General features: G+C 30.6%; 1 protein-coding gene across 2 annotated transcripts; it reads left to right on the top strand.

Moving 5' to 3' along the window:
- The first annotated feature begins 15,191 nt into the window (after window positions 1-15,191).
- On the top strand, window positions 15,192-21,889 carry LOC137818397 (homeobox-leucine zipper protein ANTHOCYANINLESS 2). 2 transcript variants are annotated; one of them, XM_068621807.2, is made up of 9 exons: window positions 15,192-16,442; window positions 16,552-16,769; window positions 17,006-17,123; window positions 17,234-17,917; window positions 18,072-18,173; window positions 18,273-18,488; window positions 20,067-20,241; window positions 20,344-20,711; window positions 21,183-21,889. In XM_068621807.2, exons 1-9 carry the CDS (start codon window positions 16,224-16,226, stop codon window positions 21,576-21,578), a joined length of 2,496 nt encoding a protein of 831 aa, XP_068477908.2. In that variant the 5' UTR covers window positions 15,192-16,223; the 3' UTR covers window positions 21,579-21,889. The 2 variants fall into 2 exon arrangements, with proteins under 2 accessions (XP_068477908.2, XP_068477907.2); XM_068621806.2 differs by having other exon boundaries at window positions 15,664-16,442; window positions 16,549-16,769.
- The last annotated feature ends 1,091 nt before the right edge of the window (window positions 21,890-22,980 follow it).

Genomic DNA, 22,980 nt, shown 5'->3' with positions numbered 1-22,980 from the left:
TGAAGAGGCAGTTGATGCATCAATAGTTGAAAAAACAAAACCTACTGCACAACTTTCCTAGTTGAAATTCACTTTCTTCAACCCACCCTCATAAACATGTGCTTTCTCATGTGTCTTCCTTTGACCTTTTCATTCCCTAACACTTTTATCATTATGTTTTGTCATAAAAGAGGATCACAAATTATGCAATGTTCTAATCATTCCATTTTACTGTTTGTGCCAAATCAAGTTACATCTTTAAATCCACGGATAAACTACACAAACAGCCAACCTTTAAAGTGATCCATGCACACTATATCTATCAGTCTATCTATACTAGGGTCACAAAATTGAGTAAATCGCAAGAACTTCAAAAAAAAAAATTCTTCATCTCATCTTGTAATGGAGTAAAAAAAATAAAAATAGAAACAAATGTCTAAAACTGTTCACTACTGCAAAAATGTCTATTTGTAACACTTTTATTGTCAAACGTTGTTCATTAAAATGTGGTGATATTTTCGAAATTATAACGAGTCTACAAAGGCAACTATGAGTGGTAGTTGTTGTCTTAGACCAAAGCGTTTGGTCCACAAAGGCGGCTATGAGTGGTAGTCGTTGACTTAGAACAAAGTGTTTGGTCTACAAAGACGACTATGAGTGGTAGTTGTTATCTTTGACCAAGTGTTTTGCTCTAAACGTTGAATTTACCTCAAAGTTGTCGTTTTACACTCATTTCTTTACCCTAGTTCGTAACGCACCTCTTACACTTTCGTATTTTCTTTGTCTTCTCGCGCTTTGTCTTCCTCCTTTGCTTTGTGCTCTCTACTTCTTCTTCATCTTTGAACTCTTTGCCATTGTGTAAGTTTCTTTCATTCACTCACGATTGTTTTTTTTTTCTCTTATTTGTTTTTGTCCTCCATTGTTGGTGAAGGTTTTCATTTCCTTCCACCATTGTTGTCTTCATTGGTTGTTTTTTGTGCCTCCATTGGTTCTTCGTCGCTGCTAGCTGTCGTGGCCGTTGCCGTGAGCCTGCCGTTGTTGTTCGTCATTACTGCTTTTCACCACCATTGTTGCTGAGATTAGGGCACCATGTGTGCGGAGATTAGGGAGGGTATAAAACGACGATTTTTACCATAACCTTCGTTTTATACTGAATGTAACGCAACGCTTAAATAGTCGCCTTCTTTGCTTGAAGAGAACAGACTACGTGTTGAAAAACAGCGGTTAGAAAGCCCGCCGTTTTCCACCTTTTTTGCACCAGTGATTAGGTAAAAGTAATAAAAACTAAGGATATATTTATTTAAGAAACACTTTTATTAAGGATGAGATTTATGATGGGTATACTAGATTTTTATAAAAAAAATGGTATCATGGATAAAAATGGTGCGTAAAATCATCTTCTGTCTCTTTCTAGTCAATGATAGTCCAACTAAAGAATTTTGTCAATGATAGTCCAACTAAAGAATTTTATCTATCAAAATGGTTAAGATAGAGAGATCTTTAGTATCAATTCTTTTTTTTTTGGTGAGAGAGAGATTGATGGGTTTAGTGAGAGGCTGCAAAGAACAATATGTCATAAGGGATCAAGGTAAGGTAGGTTAAAACCTCATTAGGATCAATTTACTCCAATAAAATGACATCATTTTCTTTACTACTAATATTGTCTAAAATAGAATATCATTGTGATTAAAAGTATTTTAAGATGTTGAGTTAGTGTCTGGACTCGAAATAAACTTCATAAAAAAGTAAGGTGAGGAGATTAAGTGTGGATTGCAGCCAATTAAATATTTTTGCACAACTCCTTAACTACATTAAGATGTTTATTCGTTTTATGTATATGAGTATGATGGTGAGTGGGAATCTGAGGAAAGCAAAACTTTGGGAATCGGTTCTGCTAAAAGTTAGAAAGAAATTAACAAAATAGAAAGGAATGGAAGACTATGTCTAATTAATTAAAATATAAATAATTGGTAGTTAAAATTTTGGTAGTTAATTAAATATTAATTTAAAAACTATTTAACAATAATAGAAACTAATTTAGAAATAAAAAATATTTTAGTTTTTAATATGGTCTCTAATTAATTTAGCCATGCATATAATTATTTTTTTTCTCTAAAATTGGTTTTTATTTAATGATTTTCTTGTAGGGTAAGAAACTTAAAAAAAGAGTAGAAAAAATATGCTTTAAAAAAATAATAGTTTATAGAAAATGAAGCGTAAATAATTAAGTTATTTTATTTATAAGATTTTTAACTAACAAAATATTCAAACTCCATATCATTTAAACAACTATTAGTCTACAAGTTTAACTCAATTGTTACATTTATACCACCTTCACACATATCATTCAGGCACACCGATTATTCCAGTGTCATTAAATGATACAAATGATGTAATCCCTTCATTTATTTTTAGCTCTTTTGGAATTTTTATTTAATTATTATTTTTAATGTTTAAGGAAAAATATTAAATTCTTACCATGACTAAAAAAAGAGTAAAATAGAAATCTTATTAATATTTTACTAAGAAAGAAAAAGTGATAATTTTATTTTAATTTTTTAAGTAAAAAAAAAAACTTAAATAACACTTAAAATGAGTTCAAAAGTAATATTACGAATTGATTGGGAGTGAAAAACACTACTAGAAAATCATTAAATAGAAAATTAATTTTAGAGACAAAAAATAATTAGTGACTAAATTAGATACTATCTTAGAAACTAAAAAAATTACTTACATCCAAATTCGTTTCTATTATTGATAAATAGTTTCAAAATTAGTTTCTAATTAGATACCTAGGTTTTAACTACCAATTATTTAGATTCTGAAGTTGGTATCTAAAACTTTGATAACTAATTAGATACCAGTTTAGAAACTATTTATAATAATAAAACCAATAATTTTTATAGTCTCTAAAACAATATCTAATTTAGTCAATAAAACAAATAATTATTTTTTATTTATAAAATTATTTTTTACTTATTAATTTTAATTTACTGATTCTACTTATTAGTAATGCATATTGAAGGTATATATATTGACTTTAAAATTTATTCACCGCTTACATTTACTTAACATTTACTAAGTATATGAAATTCCCAATTTGTCAGTATTTATAGCCTTGCATCCACTTTAATTTAATCCTTAAATTTTAAAAGAATTTGATCGATTAAAATGATTATTATTTTTTTAAAAAAATTTACTCATAAAAGAAAGTAGTTATTTAGAAATAAAAGCAAAAGGAATAATTGATTTGATTAAAAGATGGCTGAAAAGGTATAGATAGATGTAATGAAGTTATGGTACCTTTCCCAAGTTTGGAATAAATATGACAAGGGCAGGAACATTATTATTTGTACAGTTCTTGTAAATACTTGCTTTTTCATAGTGAGGTTCGTCATTTGATATATAATAAAAATGGAAAAAAAAAATGAGATTGAGAAGATGGTGAGGGTGTTAGGGAAACACTTTGTTTGTAGTTCTATTTTCCACACCTGCAAATAGGAAGGCCCCATTAACCTATTATTGCTCATCCTTGTCCCTTACTCAAAGGGGCTTTTGTCGCCTTCATCCCATCTCCTTTCATCTCAAACTTCAACTTTAATTACCTCTCAATTTTTAACCCACTCCACAAGTCTAATCATATCTTAACTACTACTTTAATCCTTAAATCAACTTCATTAACTTAATTTGAAGTTATATATGATTTTTTCATCTTTTGATGGAAAAAACGCATGCGTAAGCAACACACAATTATGAATAACTGCAAAAAAATAAACAATACAAAATTTAGTGTGGTTTGGTCGCCAACTACAACTTACATCCACAAGCAACTAATTAAGTTTTCATTCTGTTTGTTACAATTTTATTACAAACACAAATATCTCTTAAATAGAGATTGTAGAGAAAATATAATAATTAAGTCCACTCACTAAAACATGATATCTAGTCACTCCAGAACATTATGATTTGTATTACATAAAGATATGATTTGTATTACAAAAAGAGAAAATTTGAAAGGCATGGCGAGGATGTTTCCCTTGGGAGCTATTTTTGTCTTCTTTATTTGGGGCCAAGTAATATGTCGGAACATGAAAGAGCAATCAAAATTCAAAAAGTTTGACGGAATCACATGCCTACATTTTCAGAATGCATGATTGTTTGTGATATTAATATTTTAGACTTATTAATTAGGTGGAAGAAAAAAAAAGGTGAAAAAGGTGTAGAGTCTGGTGGGGCCGACATAGACTCAGTGTCATCAACTACATTTCTCCTTATACTTCAACCCTTTCAAATATCAGTTTTACACCTTCTTTTCTTCATCAATTCTCATTCAATGCTTCAAACTTCATCAAAATATCACAATTATCAAACTTCATTACCTTCATAATTAAATGCGCTTTCTTCTTTATGCATGTTTAATGCTTAAGTTCCATTAGTGGGGACAACCTTTCAATTATTATTATTAGTTCAAAAAAAAATATTTAAATAAAAATATTGAGATCTACATCAACTATCAATAAGAATATTTCTGAAAATTTCATTTTATAAACTAAACTGATTTTATAAGATTAAATAAATAAAAAATTTATCTTATAAATCAATTTTATAAAATTGAATTAGATTTAAAATCTACTTTCTTAATAAAAAAAATTAAAAAAAATATTAAATAACAAACCTTTTAATGTATGTATGAGTTAAATTATATATATATATATATATATAATTTATTATAATTTAATTTATCTAAATTTTGTTACACAATCATTAATAACTTTCAATAATATCTCATTTTAACAATACTTTTATTCATAATTAAACTTGTAATCTTTACTTCAAACATTTTACAGTTTTTACCTTTATCATTGAACAATTGAAACTTTACTCATAGCAACAGGCCTTGGTCTTTGCTCTTGAAAGTCAGGATTCTTAAATCAAAATACAAGTTTAAAATAATTTATAGATCCTCATCTCTTTGGCCTAAAATTAAGCAATTTTATTCTATTATACTTGATTATACTTCTTGGACTATTGGTACAGGTGCTTTTATTAATTTCTAAAATGATAAATGATGCTCTACTATTTCTTCAGAATTTATTCAGAATAAAGGTTTGCATATATTATTACAGTAAATGAAGATGAATATTCCTTGCCTGATGTGTGAGAAAAAAGGTTTTGATAAACCCTAATTGTAGAGAAAACTAAATATAAAATAAACTTTTATTCACTTGTATATTATAGAGTAAAATACATGGTGTATATATAAGAGAAAGATTAAGACCTAGCTGAAACAGAAAAGGAAGGTTGGGCCAAACAAACAAAGCCCAATAATTTAAAATGGAAAATTAAATATGTTAACACCCCTCAAGCTGGGGAGTAGATATTTGTCAGGCCCAGCTTGGATTTGAGAGTAGAGAACTGTGCGGAAGCAAGGGGCTTGGTGAATATGTCAGCAACTTGCATTACAGAAGTAATGGGCAACAATTTGAGGAGACCAGAGTTAAGTTTTTCACGAACTAGGTGACAATCAATTTCGATGTGCTTGGTTCGTTCATGAAAAACTTGATTGGAAGCTATTTGAAGGGCAGATTTGTTGTCACAATATAGGTTTGCAGGCTGGGAAAGAGGAAGATGTAAATCCTGAAGGAGGTAAGACAACCATTGTAGCTCACATGTGGTGGTGGCAAGTGCTCTATACTCGGCTTCAGAGGAGCTGCGGGAGATAGTTGGCTGCTTTTTTGATTTCCATGATGTTAGGGAGTCGCCTAAGTAGATGGAATATCCAGTGACAGATTTACGTGTGGTAGGGCATGTTGCCCAGTCAGAGTCACTAAAACCACAAAGGTGAAGTGAACTAGTGTGAGAAAAATATAGTCCTTCACCAGGGGTGCCCTTGAGGTAACGCAAAAGACGGGAGACAGCTTGCTGATGATGAGTTATGGGTGCAGATATGAATTGGCTTAAATTGTGGACAGCGAAGGCGATGTCTGGTCGCGTGTTGGTTAAGTAAATGAGACGTCCAAGGAGTCTTCTGTATTGGGAAGTGGCATCAGCATCGAGAGGTGAGCCTTGGTCGGGAGAGAGACGGGAGGTGTGAGTCATAGGAGTGGCCACAGGTGCAGAGTCAAGCATGTCAGTTTCTTGAAGGAGATCAAGAGTATACTTGTGTTGACTTAAATGAAGACCAGTACTATTGCGAGCAATTTCCAGTCCCAAAAAGTAGGTGAGATTACCTAAATTTTTTATCTTGAAGTGATGGTGAAGGGATGCAGTAATTGTATTGATTTCCTCCGTGTCATCACCAGTTAAGACCAAGTCATCAACATAAACAAGAATAACAGTGAGTTTATCATTATTATATTTAAGAAAAAGAGAGTGGTCAGCAACAGAGATAGAGTAATTATTTGATAAAAGAAAAGTAGAAAGTTTTGCGTACCATTGACGACCAGCTTGACGAAGACCATACAAAGACCGTTGAAGCTTGCAGACATACTGGGGAGAAGGAAGAGAGAGACCAGGTGGGGGGGTCATGTATACCTCTTCATGGAGATCACCGTGAAGAAAGGCATTATTGACATCAAGTTGTTTTAAAACCCAATTTTTGGTAGTGGCAACAACAAGGAGAAGGCGGACGGTAGTGAGTTTAGCAACAGGTGCAAAAGTGTCTAAGAAATCAAGTCCTTCAAGTTGGGTGAACCCTTTGGCAACAACTCTAGCTTTGTGGCGCTCAACAGTGCCATCAGAATGATATTTAATTTTATATACCCATTTACAACCAATAGTTTTCTTTCCTGGAGGGAGAGGGGTAAGTTGCCAAGTATTGTTAGCAGCAAGAGCTTGAAGCTCAGCTTGCATGGCAGATTGCCAAGAAGCATGTTTGGAGGCTTCGGTATAGGTGCGAGGTTCAGGATGAGAATTGATAGAGGAAATAATATTTCTAAAATTAGAAGATAAGGAATTGTAAGACAAGTAATTATGAATAGGATATCTACTACTTACAGTGTTGGTTGCTGTGTGGAAATCGGCAAGATAGGCAGGTTGTCGGTGAGGACGAGTTAATCTTCTTGGAAATTGGGGTGAGGTGCTTCCTGGAGGTGCAGGAGGTGATGATGCTGGTGGAGGTGCAGTGTTGGATGCAGGAGCAGAGACATTATTTGCCGGAAAATCAGAGGATAATAAGGCTGGTGGAGGGGCAGTATTGGGTGCAGGAGTAGAGGCACACGGCTCGGCAGAAGGTGCAGGAGTAGAGGCACACGGCTCGGCAGAAGGTGCAGTATCAGAAAAAAAAAATCAAGAGCAGAATTATATGCGTTAGAAATAGGGAGAGATAAAGTGTTGGGGTCCCTAGGCAAGCCACTATCCAATTTATATGGAAAATGGGTTTCATGAAAGATTACATGTCTTGATATCTTTATGCGATGAAACTTTAAATTTAAAACAATATAACCTTTTGTATTTTGCGGGAAACCAAGAAAAATACATTTGATAGATCTATCATCTAATTTCTTCCTATGTGCAGTAATGGTACTAGCATAACATAGGCAACCAAACACTTTTAAAAAAGAAATGTCATACGGTTTTCCAAACAATTGTTCATGAGGAGTGATGTTATTAAGTAATGGAGTAGGAATAGAATTTATTAAGAAAACATCATGACGTTCCACAATGCCATTTTGTTGTGGTGTTTCAACACAAGATGTTTGATGTATAATTCCCTTTGAAGCATAAAAACTTGACATAGCAAACTCAACACCATAAAACCGGCTCATAGGGTTGAGGTTTGCACCCACTTATATACAATGAAAGGCTCTAATCTCTAGTCGATGTGGGATCTCCAACATATATGTTCTATGTGTATGCTTTGTGAAAAGCATGGAGAATCTATTCAACAATTATTTTTTAAATGTTCTAATGCAATGCATATTTGGGTTGGGTTCGACAAATTTTTCTTACTTCTCATTTCTTGTTGGAGATCCCACATCGACTAGAGATTAGAGCCTTTCATTGTATATAAGTGGGTGCAAACCTCAACCCTATGAGCCGGTTTTATGGGGTTGAGTTAGGCTTAAAGTCCACTTCGTAATATTTCTCTAATAAGGATGATTTTTTTTCTTTTATTAAGAGTGATGGTAGTCCTTTGGTTAAATTGATTAAGCTTGTTGTGATAACTTTTTCTATTTGGATAATATTGCGTATGATGAATTATGCTCAATTTCAGGATAAGATTGAGGTTTCTAGGGCTATTTCGGTCATTAAAGATTTAACTTGTCTAGTGGAAAATTCGTCTAAAGCTCCCATGAAGAATGATATGTTGGATTTCAATGTGATTAAGCTTTTTGGTATTAATACTTGTAGTGATAAAGTTCTTCGTCTTCTTCTTGTTAGATGAGAGTTTCTTTTATCAGGCTGGGTTAAAATTAATACTGATGGGGTTGCTAGGGGTATCTTGGTTTTGCTACTTATTGAGGTATTTTTCATGGGAGTATGAGAGAATGTATTAGTGTTTTCTCTGCGTTTCTTGAAGTTCGGACTGCTATTGTTGTTGAGTTTTATGGAGTCATACATGATATGGAGGAAGCTCAAAGATGTGTTGCGTTCACGGTTAAGACTAATGTTCCGTGGATGCTTCGTAATCGATGGAATACTTGTCTTAATTACTGTGGGAAAATCAGGTTTAGGGTTACTCATATTTTTCGTGAAGGGAATTTGTGTGTCGATAAGTTGGCTAATTTAAGATTTATTTATAGATAATCATTTCATTTGTATAATAGGCTTTCATCTAGTATGTTCTTAGAATTCTTTATGAATAGGTATAATCTGACTATGTATCGTTTTTGTTAACATATGAGTTTTAGTTTCATCCCCATTTTTTTGTATTTTCTTTCTTTTTCTCTTATTTTAATAATATTTTTTTCATGTGATGAAAAATGATTGTTGTTACTTGGAAGTGTCTGCATAGCTGAGATGTCAAGTTGCATATTGACGTTTAACATGACAACTTTTAATAAAAACAAACTGTGGGTCATTATAGGTGGGATAATTTAAAGTATTTGTAAGAAGAGAAATCAATGTATGTTAGAGAGAAAATATTTAGCACCTGACATAAAAAGTCCTTTAAATTGACACAAATTTATGCTAATATATGAGACTGTGTATTTATGTGTAAAAAAAATTAATATTAGGGTTGTGAATGATTTGAAAGAAAAAAAAAACAAGAAGAATAACAAAAATAATAAGGAATATTTGATTGAACAAATGTCTAATATTAATTTCAGTAAAGGAAGTTGGATAGGAGAGAAGGATATAAAATGGGAAGTAAACCTAATAGAGTAGAAGGTTTATAAAACATTTGCTTTATTATTTTAGGATAGTTATATACTATTTATGCACCGATGACACTAATATAACTTAACAATTTAATTGAAGAGTTTAGTTTCTTCAAGCGTTAGAAATTTCTCATGCCATTGTTAATATATTTAAATCATTAGAAAATTATTAAATAAAAACAAATTTTAAAGAAAAAACAATAATTAGTTATTTTATTGATTTAAATATTAAAAAAATATTAATATCTAAATTAATTTTTGTTATTATTAAATAATTTTTAAATCAGTATCTAATTAGCTACTAATTTAAAAACTATTTATCAATAATAGAAACTAATTTAGATATCAATAAATTTGTAATCTCGAAAATAATAACTAATTTAATCGATATAGCAACTATTTTTTAAAATTAATTTTATTTAATGATTTTTTATAATATTACTACATTAAAAAAGAATCTTGTTTAATTTAGTGGTAACTTCAAATATAAAACTAATAAAGAGTTTTCATGTGTACTAAAAGGAGTATTTCATACTTAATAATTATAAATTAATTTTTAGAAAAACAACTATTATTTGAGTAAAATTTATTTCAACAAATAGTTTTAATTTTCAATGTTAAAATTGAAATATAACAAAAGAAATTATAAAATAATTCTATTAAACATGATTGTTCAATTATTTACTACTTGATTGTGCTGGAACTGGTTTAATAAAATCTAATAGGGATGGGAATGAGAACAATAACACTGCAATTTAACTACCGAGAGCTCTTAAATAGTAGTTGTAATGAATCAAATTTTTAAAATTGATAAATATCTAAGTAAATTTTTTATTGTAATTAATGCTGATTTAAATTTAATGATGCCAATTTTTTATTTTTCACCTTTTTATTTATTCCTCATAATCATATCTTTATTTTTATATATATAATAATAATAATAATAATTGTTATCATTAATAAAAATTTATAAACTATAAATTGGTGACAAACATTGGCTAACAACACTACAATAGAATTATCAAATAAAAATTAATTATAGAAAATTAATTATTATATTAACTAAATTAAATATTATTTTAGAGAGTTAAAAAAATTATTAGTATATAAATTAATTTTTATTATTAATAAATAGTTTCTAGATTGGTAATTTTTAGTTATAACTTTATTTAATTAGTTAGATATAAATTTAAAAATTATTTATTAATAATAGAAATTAATTTAAATATTAATAATTTTTTTAGTTTTTAAATAATATCTAATTTAATTAATATAATAACTAATTATTTTTTATTTAATGATTTTTTTAATGTAAAATTGTAGTTAATAACTATTTTATATTCTAAATTAATTTTAATAACTAATGTTAATACCAAAATAAAAAATTATTTTATAAATCTTTATTAATAATAAAAAAATTAGATATTAATATTTTTAATTTATAAAATAGTATAGTAGTAACTAATTAAGTTAGGAATTTGGGAGTTCCAATTTACACCATTTCTATTTCTATTGTTGGTTACCAAAATTTAAGTTTTGTACTTTATTTAATGATATTAGTTACACAGACTATTTATTACCATTTAATAATTTTTTTATCATAATAAATTTGTCAATAAGATGTTCAGGTATAATAAAATTTAAATCTTATTAATTATAAGAAATTGTTGATAAGATTGATAGGTATGTTTTAGTTGTTATTACTAAGCTTCCAAATTTACTATTAAAACATCTTTATGTTAATGCTCTCCATTTTTATTATTTTATATAATTTGACTCGCAAAATTATATAAAATTCTCAATATTCAATGGAAAGATGAATAAACTATCAGTAAAATGCTAACTCCTAATCAGATGAATGGAAATGTGAAGAATTTAAAAAAAAATCAGGAAATAAATGTGAGTATCATTAATTTTAAACCAGTATTAATTAAACGGAAACATTAATAATATTTATAAATGTGGGTATCATTAATTTTAAATCATCATTAATTACAATGGAAATATTAATTAAACATTTATCATCTTCAACAAAATTCCTTAAAGCGTGTATTTTAGAAGGTAAATTCCTTATCTAGCACCATTTACACTTTTATTTCTCTAACTAGTACCCTTTTTTTTTATTTCCCTATCTAGCACCCTTTTGTTTTTATTTCCCTATCTAGCACTATTTCAAAAATAAATAAATAAATAATATTTTTTTTTTATAATTTTAATTTTGAATACATTAAAAAATAAATATTTTTAATGTTTAAAATAGTTAGAAATATAATTAATGAATAAAGAAATGAGTTTTTATAAAATAAAAATAATAAATTTAAAATGTTTAGTTTAAAATTATTTTTTTTAAGAATGAAGAAAATAAAAAATTAAACCCTACAACAACATAAAAGTTGAATCTATAAACATAAATTAGTATTTATTTTTATTATTATTGATGATGTAATCATGTTAATTTCAAGTAAAAAATACATGACATAATTACAAAAAAATCAAAGTCAATTAGTATTAATTAATAATGGACACAAAAATAATATTGAAGTATCTATCCTAAATACAAAATCCTAAAAAAAAAACTAATGCAAATGTTAAAAACGAGAAGCAAAAAATAAAAAAAAGTCTAAAAAATAAAAACAGCAACAATAAAAAAAAGAATGGCAGAAAAAAATAATAACTAAAAACATAAAAGATATATAAAATAAAGGCAAAACAAATTAAGATAAAGATAAAAGATATAAAAAAAATCCAAATAAGATAAATATAAGAGATATAAGGCGATACTAAATAAGTATATGTTGATCATAAAAATGAAAATAAATGAAAGATGATCATTCATTTAATATTTTCTTCAATGGTACATTAAATAGTTTGTGCGAAATGAAACATAATTAATGACGAGAAGTGCACAATCCAATAATGTTGGGACATATTATTTATGTGTGTTCTGACAATATGAACATTTTTTTGTTCGATCATGTTGTTCTTTTTTATGTCCATATCAGTCCTTATTTAACTTGTTTTTTTTTTTATAATTATGTCCTGTATTTTTTACTTGAAATTAACATGATTACATCATCAATAATAATAAAAATAAATACTAATTTATGTTTATAGATTTAACTTTTATGTTGTTGTAGAGTTTAATTTTTTATTTTATTCATTCTTAAAAAAAATAATTTTTAAACTAAACATTTTAAATTTATTACTTTTTTATTTTTATTTTGTAAAAACTCATTTCTTTATTCATTAATTATATTTCTAACTATTTTAAACATTAAAAATATTTATTTTTTAATGCATTCAAAATTAAAATTATAAAAAAAAAATTATTATTTTTTAATTTATTTTTGACATTGTGCTAGATAGAAAAATAAAAAATAAAAAGGTGTTAGATAGGGAAATAAAAATAAAAAGGTGCTAGATAGGAAAATAAAAACAAAAGGGTACTAGGGAAAATTAGAGTATAAATGATGTAGATCGGGAATTTATCCTGTTTTAGAACTTTAATCCTTTGAACATTGTGCATAGGGTAGCGCAACTGTCACAATGAGTGGGAGTTACTTCTAACATTTATTGACAAGAAAATATACTCCAATTTATTATTTTATCTTTAACTTTTTTTTATTGTGGACTCATATTAATAAAAGTTAATATCTTAAATAAATAAAACTATTGATTATAAACATTAAAATAATATATTTTAGTCTTAAAAATATCAACCATCAAACCAAACATTAATTAAAGTAAATATTCTAAAACTGTTTGACTGAATTATTAAAAAAATTATTAAATAAAATTAATTTAAAAATAAAAAATAATTAATTATTATATTAATTAAATTAAATATTATTATAGAAATTAAAAATTTATTGATATCTAAGATAATTTTTATTATTGATAAATAGATTCTAATTTTATTTTTAATTAGCTATCAACTTTAAAATCTAAGTAATTGGTTTGTAAAATATTGATAATTAATTAGAAATAAATTTAAAAAATATTTTATTAATAATAGAAACAATTTTAAATATTAGTAATTTTTTTAATCTCTAAGATAATATTTAATTTAATAAATATATTAATTATTTTTTTAAAATTAATTTTTATTTTTAATAGTGAATAAAAATTAAAAAAATTTGAAAATGATATAAAAATGAAACTCACATAATTAATTAAAAAATTATATAATCAATTAGGTAATAATGGGTGGAGAATGTAATAACCTCATAACATAATTTATTATATTATTAAATAATCAATTATTTATTTAATATATAATATAATCATAACAAAATAAATACTAAAAAATTAATAATATAATTTTATGATTATGAAATAAGAATAAAAACTAATAATAAAATTATTTTATAAATAATACTTATAATATTAAATTAAAAAACAATAATAATAATAATAATAATAAATTAAAAAATAATAGTAATAGATTTAAAAAAACCTCAAAATAAGTTTATTAAATAATATTATTATTAATAACTTTTATTTTATTTTATGAAAATGTTATATTTATACATTTTTATATTTATTAACAGTAATAGATTGTTCTCATGATATGATTGTTGTTTGTTTTTAATTATTATAGTTTTATTTTATTTTTTCATTTATATTGTATTATTTTATGTTTAATATTTATTATGTGTTGAATTTTTACACCTACTTTATTTTATTTTATTAAACTTTATGAAATTTATAATTTCTGTTAAATTTTTATAATTATTTTTATCCAAATTTTATTTAAATTCATTTTTAATATGTATTTACAATATTAGCTAAATTTGCATTTTTTTAACTAAGTTGAAAGATAATATTTTAATTACATAATACAAAAAACTAATCATATTTTACTTTAAATTAATTTTAATTACAAAATTAAAATTAAATTTTTTTAATTACAAAATTAAAATTAAATTTTTTTAATTTTTTTTAATTAAAACACTTATGAATCATACCTAATAACATATTTTTATTGATTTTTCTTTCACTTTTCAATTCCTCTTCATTAATTTAAACAATTTCACTTTTTAATCCCTCCCCTCAAATTAATTCATTTTCTCTCTCTCAAACATTAAACTAGGAGATAAATATATTAATGACACATACATATAATGTGCACATAATTAATCATCAAAATACATAATGAATGTAAATAAATGAAGTTATTATATATATATATAATTTTAAGGCCTATTTAGTTTTTAAAATTTAGACTAGAAAAATCAATTCAATTTATTAAACAATTCATTTTTTTAATGTAACGAATTTAAGTATAAGTTTCAATCCGTTTAACTTTTTGTCAATAGCCCCACACGCTGAACAAAGAATGCTATGCAAATTTTAAAAGTTGGGGGACCATAAGATTACTTCATGAAATTGTAAATAAATTTATTTTTCCTCAATTTTAAAATTAGTATTCTGAGTAACTGTAGTTTGAAAACGGTTTACTTTAATTTGTTTATAAATGCAATTAAATTATTTAGCTTATATGATTAATGATTGTAAGTTACAGTAAGGAAACTGATTTCTATTTTGTATTTTTTATTCACAAAACGCGTTGGGTATTTAATTTTAATATTTATTCTATGACAACTTTAACTATGTCATTAATTATTTTCATAATTACAAAAACTTTTAACTGAAGAAATTAAAGATTTGAAAAATATATATTTTTAAAAAGGGTGTATTTGATGAGAATTAATTTGAGATTGATTAAAAAAAATAAAAATAAAAGGAAGGGAGAAAAGTGTAAAGTGGTGTCCTTAGGAGTGATTAAAGGAAGGTTAGTCCAATTATTGAGAATCCCTAGGACGGTCTGTGAAGAAAGGTTGAGATTTCTGTGAAAGAGTCCCATCCCATGGATCTGATGCCAAGCGCACACACACACCATAGGACCCTATCATTGTAAACTTGGTTTACTTTCATCTCCACAAAAAGTCATCAAAAAGCCACTTTGCAATTTTCACAGTCACTCACAGGCTTTCTGGGGATACTGTGCAAATAGTATGAGCCATCACAGTAAGAGTCAACCCACCCTTTTTGGATCCATCTATTTGTAAGGCTTCCAATAGTCCACACCTTAAGTTTTATCTTCACTTTTTCCCTCACCCCACACTCTCTTCCCAAATCTATAACCATTTCATTTTCTTCCCTCTTCAACCCTTTTCCTTAACACAGTATAGTAGCATACTGTTTTTCCATTACAAAAGTCAAATACAAAAGCTTTTGATTAAAACTCGACTCTCACTTCAAGAACTTCCATAGATTAAATATAAATATTTACTCAGTTAAAACTGTAATTAAAATCTGCATCATTTTCTTTTTTTCTGTCTTTTTCTGTTTAGGCTTTACAAGAGTCAAGCATGCAGAGAATGAGGCACACACACGCAAAGACAGTAGGGTTCTTATATCCTTTTTCCATTTAACCCCAAGCCAATGGATTGAAGCTACCATTCAGCTGTGCCTGTGCCACTCTCAAAGGGTCACTACTAAGAGAGGGTTAGAGAACGAAGAGGGAATAGCATAAGGGTTTTTAGGCTCCTTTCTTTCTCTACAAATAATAGAAGAAAAGAAAAAGACAGCGTTTTTTTTTTTCTTTCGGCTACAGAGAGAAAGCTGAGACATTGGGGTTTTATCCTTTTGTCTCCTCTATCTCTCTGTCTCTATTCTTTTCCCCTTACCTTGAAAGTTTCTCCTTTGATCACTCTCCCAGAGTATATAAGTCTGTTTCTGACCGACCCAGTTCATCTTTTGAGTCTTTCTTGGGTTTCAAATTTTTGGGGTAGCTAATTGACGCCTGAATTCTCACTAACGAAGCGATAAGTGAGTTCAAGGGGTTTGAGGGTAAAATATTTAGGCAAATTTAGGCTTGTTTCGGGTACTTTTGTTGAAGGAAAAGTGGCTTCTTTGATGAGTTTTGGGGGTTTTCTTGAAAACAAATCAGGTAGTGGCAGTGCCAGAAACGACGTTTCGGATATTCCTTACAACGACGTTACCACCACCAACCATACCAACAACAACAACGACGATAGAATGCCCTTTGGTGCAATCTCTCAGCCCCGCCTCGTGACCACCACTCCCACCTTGGCCAAATCCATGTTCAACTCTCCAGGACTATCTCTGGCACTTGTGAGAGATCTTGTTACTTTACTTTATAATCTAACGTGTTGGTACCATGTTGTACTGTGTTTCCTTATTTCGTTTCCTTTCTTGTTTGCGAAAAATAAACAAAAAGCAGCAAACTAATATAGACGGACAGGAAGATGTGAATAGAATGGTGGAGAATAGCTTCGAACCAAATGGTTTGCGAAGAAGCAGAGAAGAAGAACATGAAAGCAGATCTGGCAGCGACAACATCGACGGCGCTTCCGGCGATGAACAAGACGCCGCCGACAACCCTCCGAGGAAAAAACGCTATCACCGACACACACCTCAGCAGATACAAGAACTTGAAGCGTATTTTCATTTTCATTTTCACACAATTCATCCCCTCTCTTCTTCTTCACTCTTATAATTACTAACATGTTTGTTTCTACATCTTCACATCTCATACATGTAATTCTAAGAAGCGGATAGTTATAACCTTGGTTCCAAAACAGTTTCTTACTTCCTAAACACGTTGTACATGTACATGTATGTAATTTGTGATTTGAATGGTGGATGATTTTTTGTTTTTTTTTAATGGGGTTTAGATTGTTCAAGGAGTGTCCTCATCCAGACGAGAAGCAAAGGCTCGAACTTAGCAAGAGGCTGTCCTTGGAAACTCGACAGGTGAAGTTTTGGTTCCAAAACCGTAGAACCCAAATGAAGGTGTGACACGCTTCAAACTCTCACCAAGTCACTTTCACCCTCCTTTTCTTCCTTTTTGAGGTTTTCTGATGCAGTTTGAAACTTTTTCCTTCTACGTACGGTTGTACCAGACCCAGTTGGAGCGGCACGAGAACACTTTGCTGAGGCAAGAGAACGACAAGCTGAGAGCGGAGAACATGTCTATCAGGGATGCAATGAGGAACCCCATGTGCTCCAATTGCGGTGGCCCTGCCATCATCGGCGAGATTTCGCTGGAGGAGCAGCACCTTCGGATTGAGAATGCCCGGTTGAAGGACGAGCTCGATCGCGTGTGTGCACTCACGGGCAAGTTTCTGGGTCGCCCCGTTTCTTCGTTACCGAATTCAAGTTTGGAGCTTGGCGTTGGGGGGAACGGGTTTGGTGGAATCAGCATGAGCACTACAATGCCTTTGGGACAAGATTTTGGAATGGGAATGTCTATGTCTGTGTCTAACAACCCTTTGGCTATGGTGTCTCCCTCGAGTACTAGACCAACTTCTGTTGTGGGTGGGTTTGATAGGTCCATCGAGAGGTCCATGTTTCTTGAGCTCGCTTTGGCTGCCATGGATGAGTTGGTGAAGATGGCTCAAGCTGGGGAGCCTCTTTGGGTAAGGAATGTTGAAGGTGGGAGGGAAATTATGAACCATGAGGAGTACGTCAGGACTTTCACTCCTTGTATTGGTTTGAGACCCAATGGGTTTGTGTCTGACGCATCTAGGGAAAATGGGATGGTCATCATTAACAGTTTGGCTCTTGTCGAGACTCTCATGGACGCGGTAAGCTAAATGAAAATTTATCTCATTAAACTCCAATTTCAATTGCAAAATAGTGTATGAAGCACGTAAAGTATTACATCTAAACTTAATAAAATGATCAAATGTTGAAAATGCACCTGCAAATGCATAACTGAATTGTACTATGCCTCAACAGAATCGATGGGCAGAGATGTTTCCTTGTATCATTGCGAGAACCTCCACTGCTGAAGTGATATCTAATGGAATAAATGGAACAAGAAATGGAGCACTTCAATTAGTAAGTTTGGTTTATTTTCTTGCAAGTTTTTTTATCGTTTCTCAGTGAAGGGAAATGGGGTGACATTTTGGTTTTTGACCCTTTAAATTTGGTGCTCAGATGCATGCTGAACTTCAAGTTCTTTCGCCTTTGGTTCCTGTTCGTGAGGTCAATTTCCTAAGGTTTTGCAAGCAGCACGCAGAAGGGGTTTGGGCAGTGGTGGATGTGTCCATTGATAGCATCAGAGAAAGTTCAGGAGCACCACCCAGTTTTGTCAACTGTAGGAGGCTTCCTTCTGGTTGTGTTGTGCAAGACATGCCCAATGGTTACTCCAAGGTAAATTGAAAATACTCTTTCTTGTTTTTAGTGACGGATGATTCTGTTCTAACTCTATGTTTGGATATAGCTGCTCCCTAGTCTTTAGAAAACAAAAGAAAGTAATGATTACACTACTACCTTAGCATAAAAAAGTCAGAAGAAGGGAGGGCAATTTTACAAAAAAATATTGTAAAAATATACTGTTTTTGTTAAGAATCCTAATCTTTTTTAAGACGGCAAAAATTATTTATATTCTCCATACTTAGTGTTCCCAACATTATTTCTTCTATATACATGGAAACTATTGACCATGCAGCCACTGTTACCAAACTATACACTAATATTTAATAGCTTTCATGTTTTTGTTGAATTTGTTATGACTTCTGAAGTGGGTATCTCTCCCTTTGTTTTTAATTACATTTGTTCATGGAAGTTACTGGATCGTAAGAGCTAAGTACAGAATATTCAAGAGAAACAAAACACCATGCCAAGGAATCGCGGGGCTTTGCTTTTCGAAGCTCCTGTTTCGAAGTAACTTAGCTAGTCTAGGGACTACTCTCTATATAACTATTCTGTCAGTGATGATTTTCATACAAAATTCGTTTCATTTTTCCAAAAGTTTACATAATATCATTGCAGCAGAGTAGGATGCTTCTCCTTGTCTCAATTTAACAAATTATATTTCAATGTGGAATTTTCAACATTTGATCTTCAATCCCATAGACTCTTTGAATGGTGCTCCTACACATTTTTTAATTATTACCATTTCAGAAATCCAAGACCTGGCAATTCTTTTTAATCTTCCAAGCCAGTGATTGCCTAAATACTTAATTTATAACTATCTCAACTATCAACTGATAATTTTTTTAATCTATGTATAGATTCCTTATAAGATAATAGTGTTAGTTTTGGAATAGAGTATTCCCTGTGTGGTATAAAATCCAAATCAATCCATTAATTTATTCACAAAAGTCTCCGTCACTTAAATTTATGCATCTTGAACACATTAATAAGATATCCATTTGTGTGAAATTGGCCTTATAATCTTGCACGCACTTTTTGATTCTATAAACAATACATATGATGTTTCTATTCCAATCTTTGACGCCACATAGTGAGTATCTTCTAGCATTATTTAATTCACGAGATCGAATGTGGTCTAGTTCCAGACCTATAGGGCTGTTACATATAATATTGAATGAAATCCTTGGAGTAAAAAATGAGAGACCAAGTACTTTGTCTGTTTCCTCTGAGTTTTTGTTTGGTGGTAAATCTCGATGCTCACGGTACCTGTTGCTCCTGTAAATACTGCATCTTGACTTTATATAGTACCAATATTTTATGTACTTGTCGAGGTCCATGAGAGATACCTATGTCTGTTGCTAAACCCAGTCTTCAGGCTTTTCCAAGATTTGCTTTTAAACATTTTTGTATTATCAGTGACGCCATGAACCAACATTTATAACCTTATATTATTATACATACAATTCAATCAGTCAACATGAGATGCACTTAATTAATTAATTAATCACCAGAATAGTAGTTTTGAAACATGCATGAAATTTTTTGACATGGTTGGTTACATTTGGTTTGAAGGTGACATGGGTGGAGCATGCAGAATACGATGAGAGCCAAGTTCACCAGGTTTATAGACCATTGTTAAGCTCAGGAATGGGGTTCGGTGCTCAACGTTGGGTGGCTACCCTTCAACGCCAATGCGAGTGTCTTGCGATCCTAATGTCCTCAGCAGCACCCTCTAGAGACCATTCAGGTATTTTAATATGGGCAATGTAAAAGATAAATCTTTTTTACATAACTCAAGTTTATCACAAAGATTTTGTTGTTAAGATTCATGATTTGATGGTGGGTGCAGCAATAACGGCGGGGGGAAGGCGGAGCATGGTGAAGCTGGCGCAGCGAATGACCAACAACTTCTGCGCCGGTGTGTGTGCCTCCACGGTGCACAAGTGGAACAAGCTCAACCCTGGGAACGTGGATGAGGACGTGAGGGTGATGACGCGGAAGAGCGTGGATGATCCCGGCGAGCCGCCGGGGATTGTGCTGAGTGCCGCCACCTCCGTGTGGCTCCCTGTGTCGCCCCAGAGGCTCTTCGACTTCCTCCGCGACGAGCGCCTGCGAAGCGAGTGGGACATACTCTCCAACGGTGGGCCCATGCAAGAGATGGCCCATATTGCCAAGGGCCAAGACCACGGCAACTGCGTCTCTCTCCTGCGAGCTAGTGTATGCTTCTTCTCTCTCCTTCTATCATCTCAAACAATTTAATTCCTCCTAGTTTTTGTTTTGCAATAATTTCTTTGTTAGGCCATGCAAAGGTTGTGTTAATGTTTTGTTTTCACTAGTTTTTAGATGGGATATGGTGTTTATTGTCGTTTAGTATTTGGATGAGAGCTGTTGAATCTTTGAGAAGGACAAGGATGGAAATTTTGGAAGTATCAATGAAGGCAGATTTTTATGAATCACTAAAATAAAATAAAATAAAATAAAGTCAAAATATAGGGGATAGTCACCTGCATGGGTTTCTGACTTCATTGCTTTTTTATTCAATTTTTTAAAATAAACAAAAACTAAAAAAAAAAGTTAAACAAAAAAAATTGGAAACAGGTTTGACCAGCTTCTCGAAAATGACAACACAGTAGTTATATTATATTATCTCACTTTGAACTGGGTTTTAATGAATTTTTATTTTTGTAGGCCATAAACTCGAACCAGAGTAGCATGCTGATACTACAGGAGACATGCATAGACGAGGCGGGGTCACTTGTGGTGTACGCGCCGGTGGATATCCCGGCCATGCACGTGGTAATGAACGGTGGTGATTCGGCTTACGTGGCATTGCTACCTTCAGGGTTTGCTATTGTTCCAGATGGGCCCGGGTCTCGTGGGTCACAGAATGGCACTACTACCACAGCAAATGGTGGTGATAATGGTGGGGCGCGTGTGAGTGGGTCCCTCTTAACGGTGGCGTTTCAGATCCTTGTGAATAGTCTTCCTACAGCCAAGCTCACAGTAGAGTCCGTGGAAACCGTGAACAACCTCATATCATGCACCGTTCAAAAGATCAAAGCTGCCCTGCACTGCGAAAGTTAACCATAGCCATCACCATCACGTGATCGATAATGTCATTGTCATCTCCAGTCACGTGAGTGTGGTTTTTTTTTTTTCTCTTCATTTGTTATGATTTTGAAAGTTAACTTAGTAGACATTGAAATGTGTAATGGGTGGCGCGTGCGAATGACGGATGGTTGTTTGAGTCAAGAACGAACCGCGCTTGGAAACAAAAGAAAAAGCTCCTTGCATGGTGGTAAGGATCCGGAGCGGGTCGGGTGAGGTTCCTTAGCACAAGGCAAGGGTCGTGGTTCGGGTATTGACTCGGGTCGACCTTTTGGGAAAAACATAAACATAAAATAAAAGGTTTTTTAGTATTTATTTTAGTTAAAATGTTATTTTTACTTTTCCTTGAAGAATGTTGAAACTTGATAATTATATGGTATTATGATTTTGGTTAATTGTTTTTATTTTGTAAAAATAGTAATAGAATTATATAATAATATATGAGCTAAATAGTAGTTGGAAAATAATAAAAATGATCTGTGTTGTGTGTCTGGTATGCATTAAATGAGTGTGCAGAAGGTGTTGGAGGAAGCGTTGGCATCATTTAATGCAATTTGTTGATTCTTCCAATAACGATATAACACGACCACCTTAGCTAGGAACATTATCTGACAGAGAACACAAGAATAGGGATTCTTCAAGATAACGCCGTTTTGGCACCATGACCCCTTTGATTTGATGTTAATCCGTTACCTCTGTCCATCCTTAGCTTTCTACCTTCTTTTTCAATACTATGTTTCATACACTCTAAATTAACTTTTCAAATTATATTATTTCAACCTTATACACAGTTGCATCTAACATAATTAATTTTATAGAAAATATTCATTTTTTTTCTCATCAAACAACTATTATTACTTTTATTTTCACCTTTTTTCTATTTCTTCATAACCAAAAATATATTATCATAGAACTTCTTGTGTGTGTTGGCTATTATGATAAGATATTTAATTTAAGCATTATGATAATGATTGATTGATAAATATTGGGAAGAGAGAGAACTGATCATAATTTTAGCATCCAGAGAGCTCTTTAATGCCCAAACTCTTTGAAGAAATAAAAAAAAAATACAATTTTTCTTTAACTTGAAACACTAACCATAGCTCGAAGGTGTTCTTATTGGATTGAGTAGTGCTATTTTATTTAACTTTCCTCTGATACATATTACGATATTTTTTAAAATAGTTTTAAAACTTAATTCTTGTTATTATAATATATTGCGACAGTTTCAAAAATATAGTCTCTATCATAACATATTATTATAATAAAAATAAAACATTCCGATCTTTTTTAAAACTATCGTAATACAAATTCCATTACAAGAGATATTTTTTAAAGCAAGATTTGGAATGTTGTATTTTTCAATTGCTGGTTTAGA

This window comes from Phaseolus vulgaris, chromosome 10 (assembly GCF_051622355.1).
Source record: "Phaseolus vulgaris cultivar YP4 chromosome 10, ASM5162235v1, whole genome shotgun sequence".
Lineage (NCBI taxonomy): Eukaryota > Viridiplantae > Streptophyta > Magnoliopsida > Fabales > Fabaceae > Phaseolus > Phaseolus vulgaris.
Note: the sequence above shows the minus strand (reverse complement) of the source record. Positions and strands in the feature narration are given on the sequence as shown.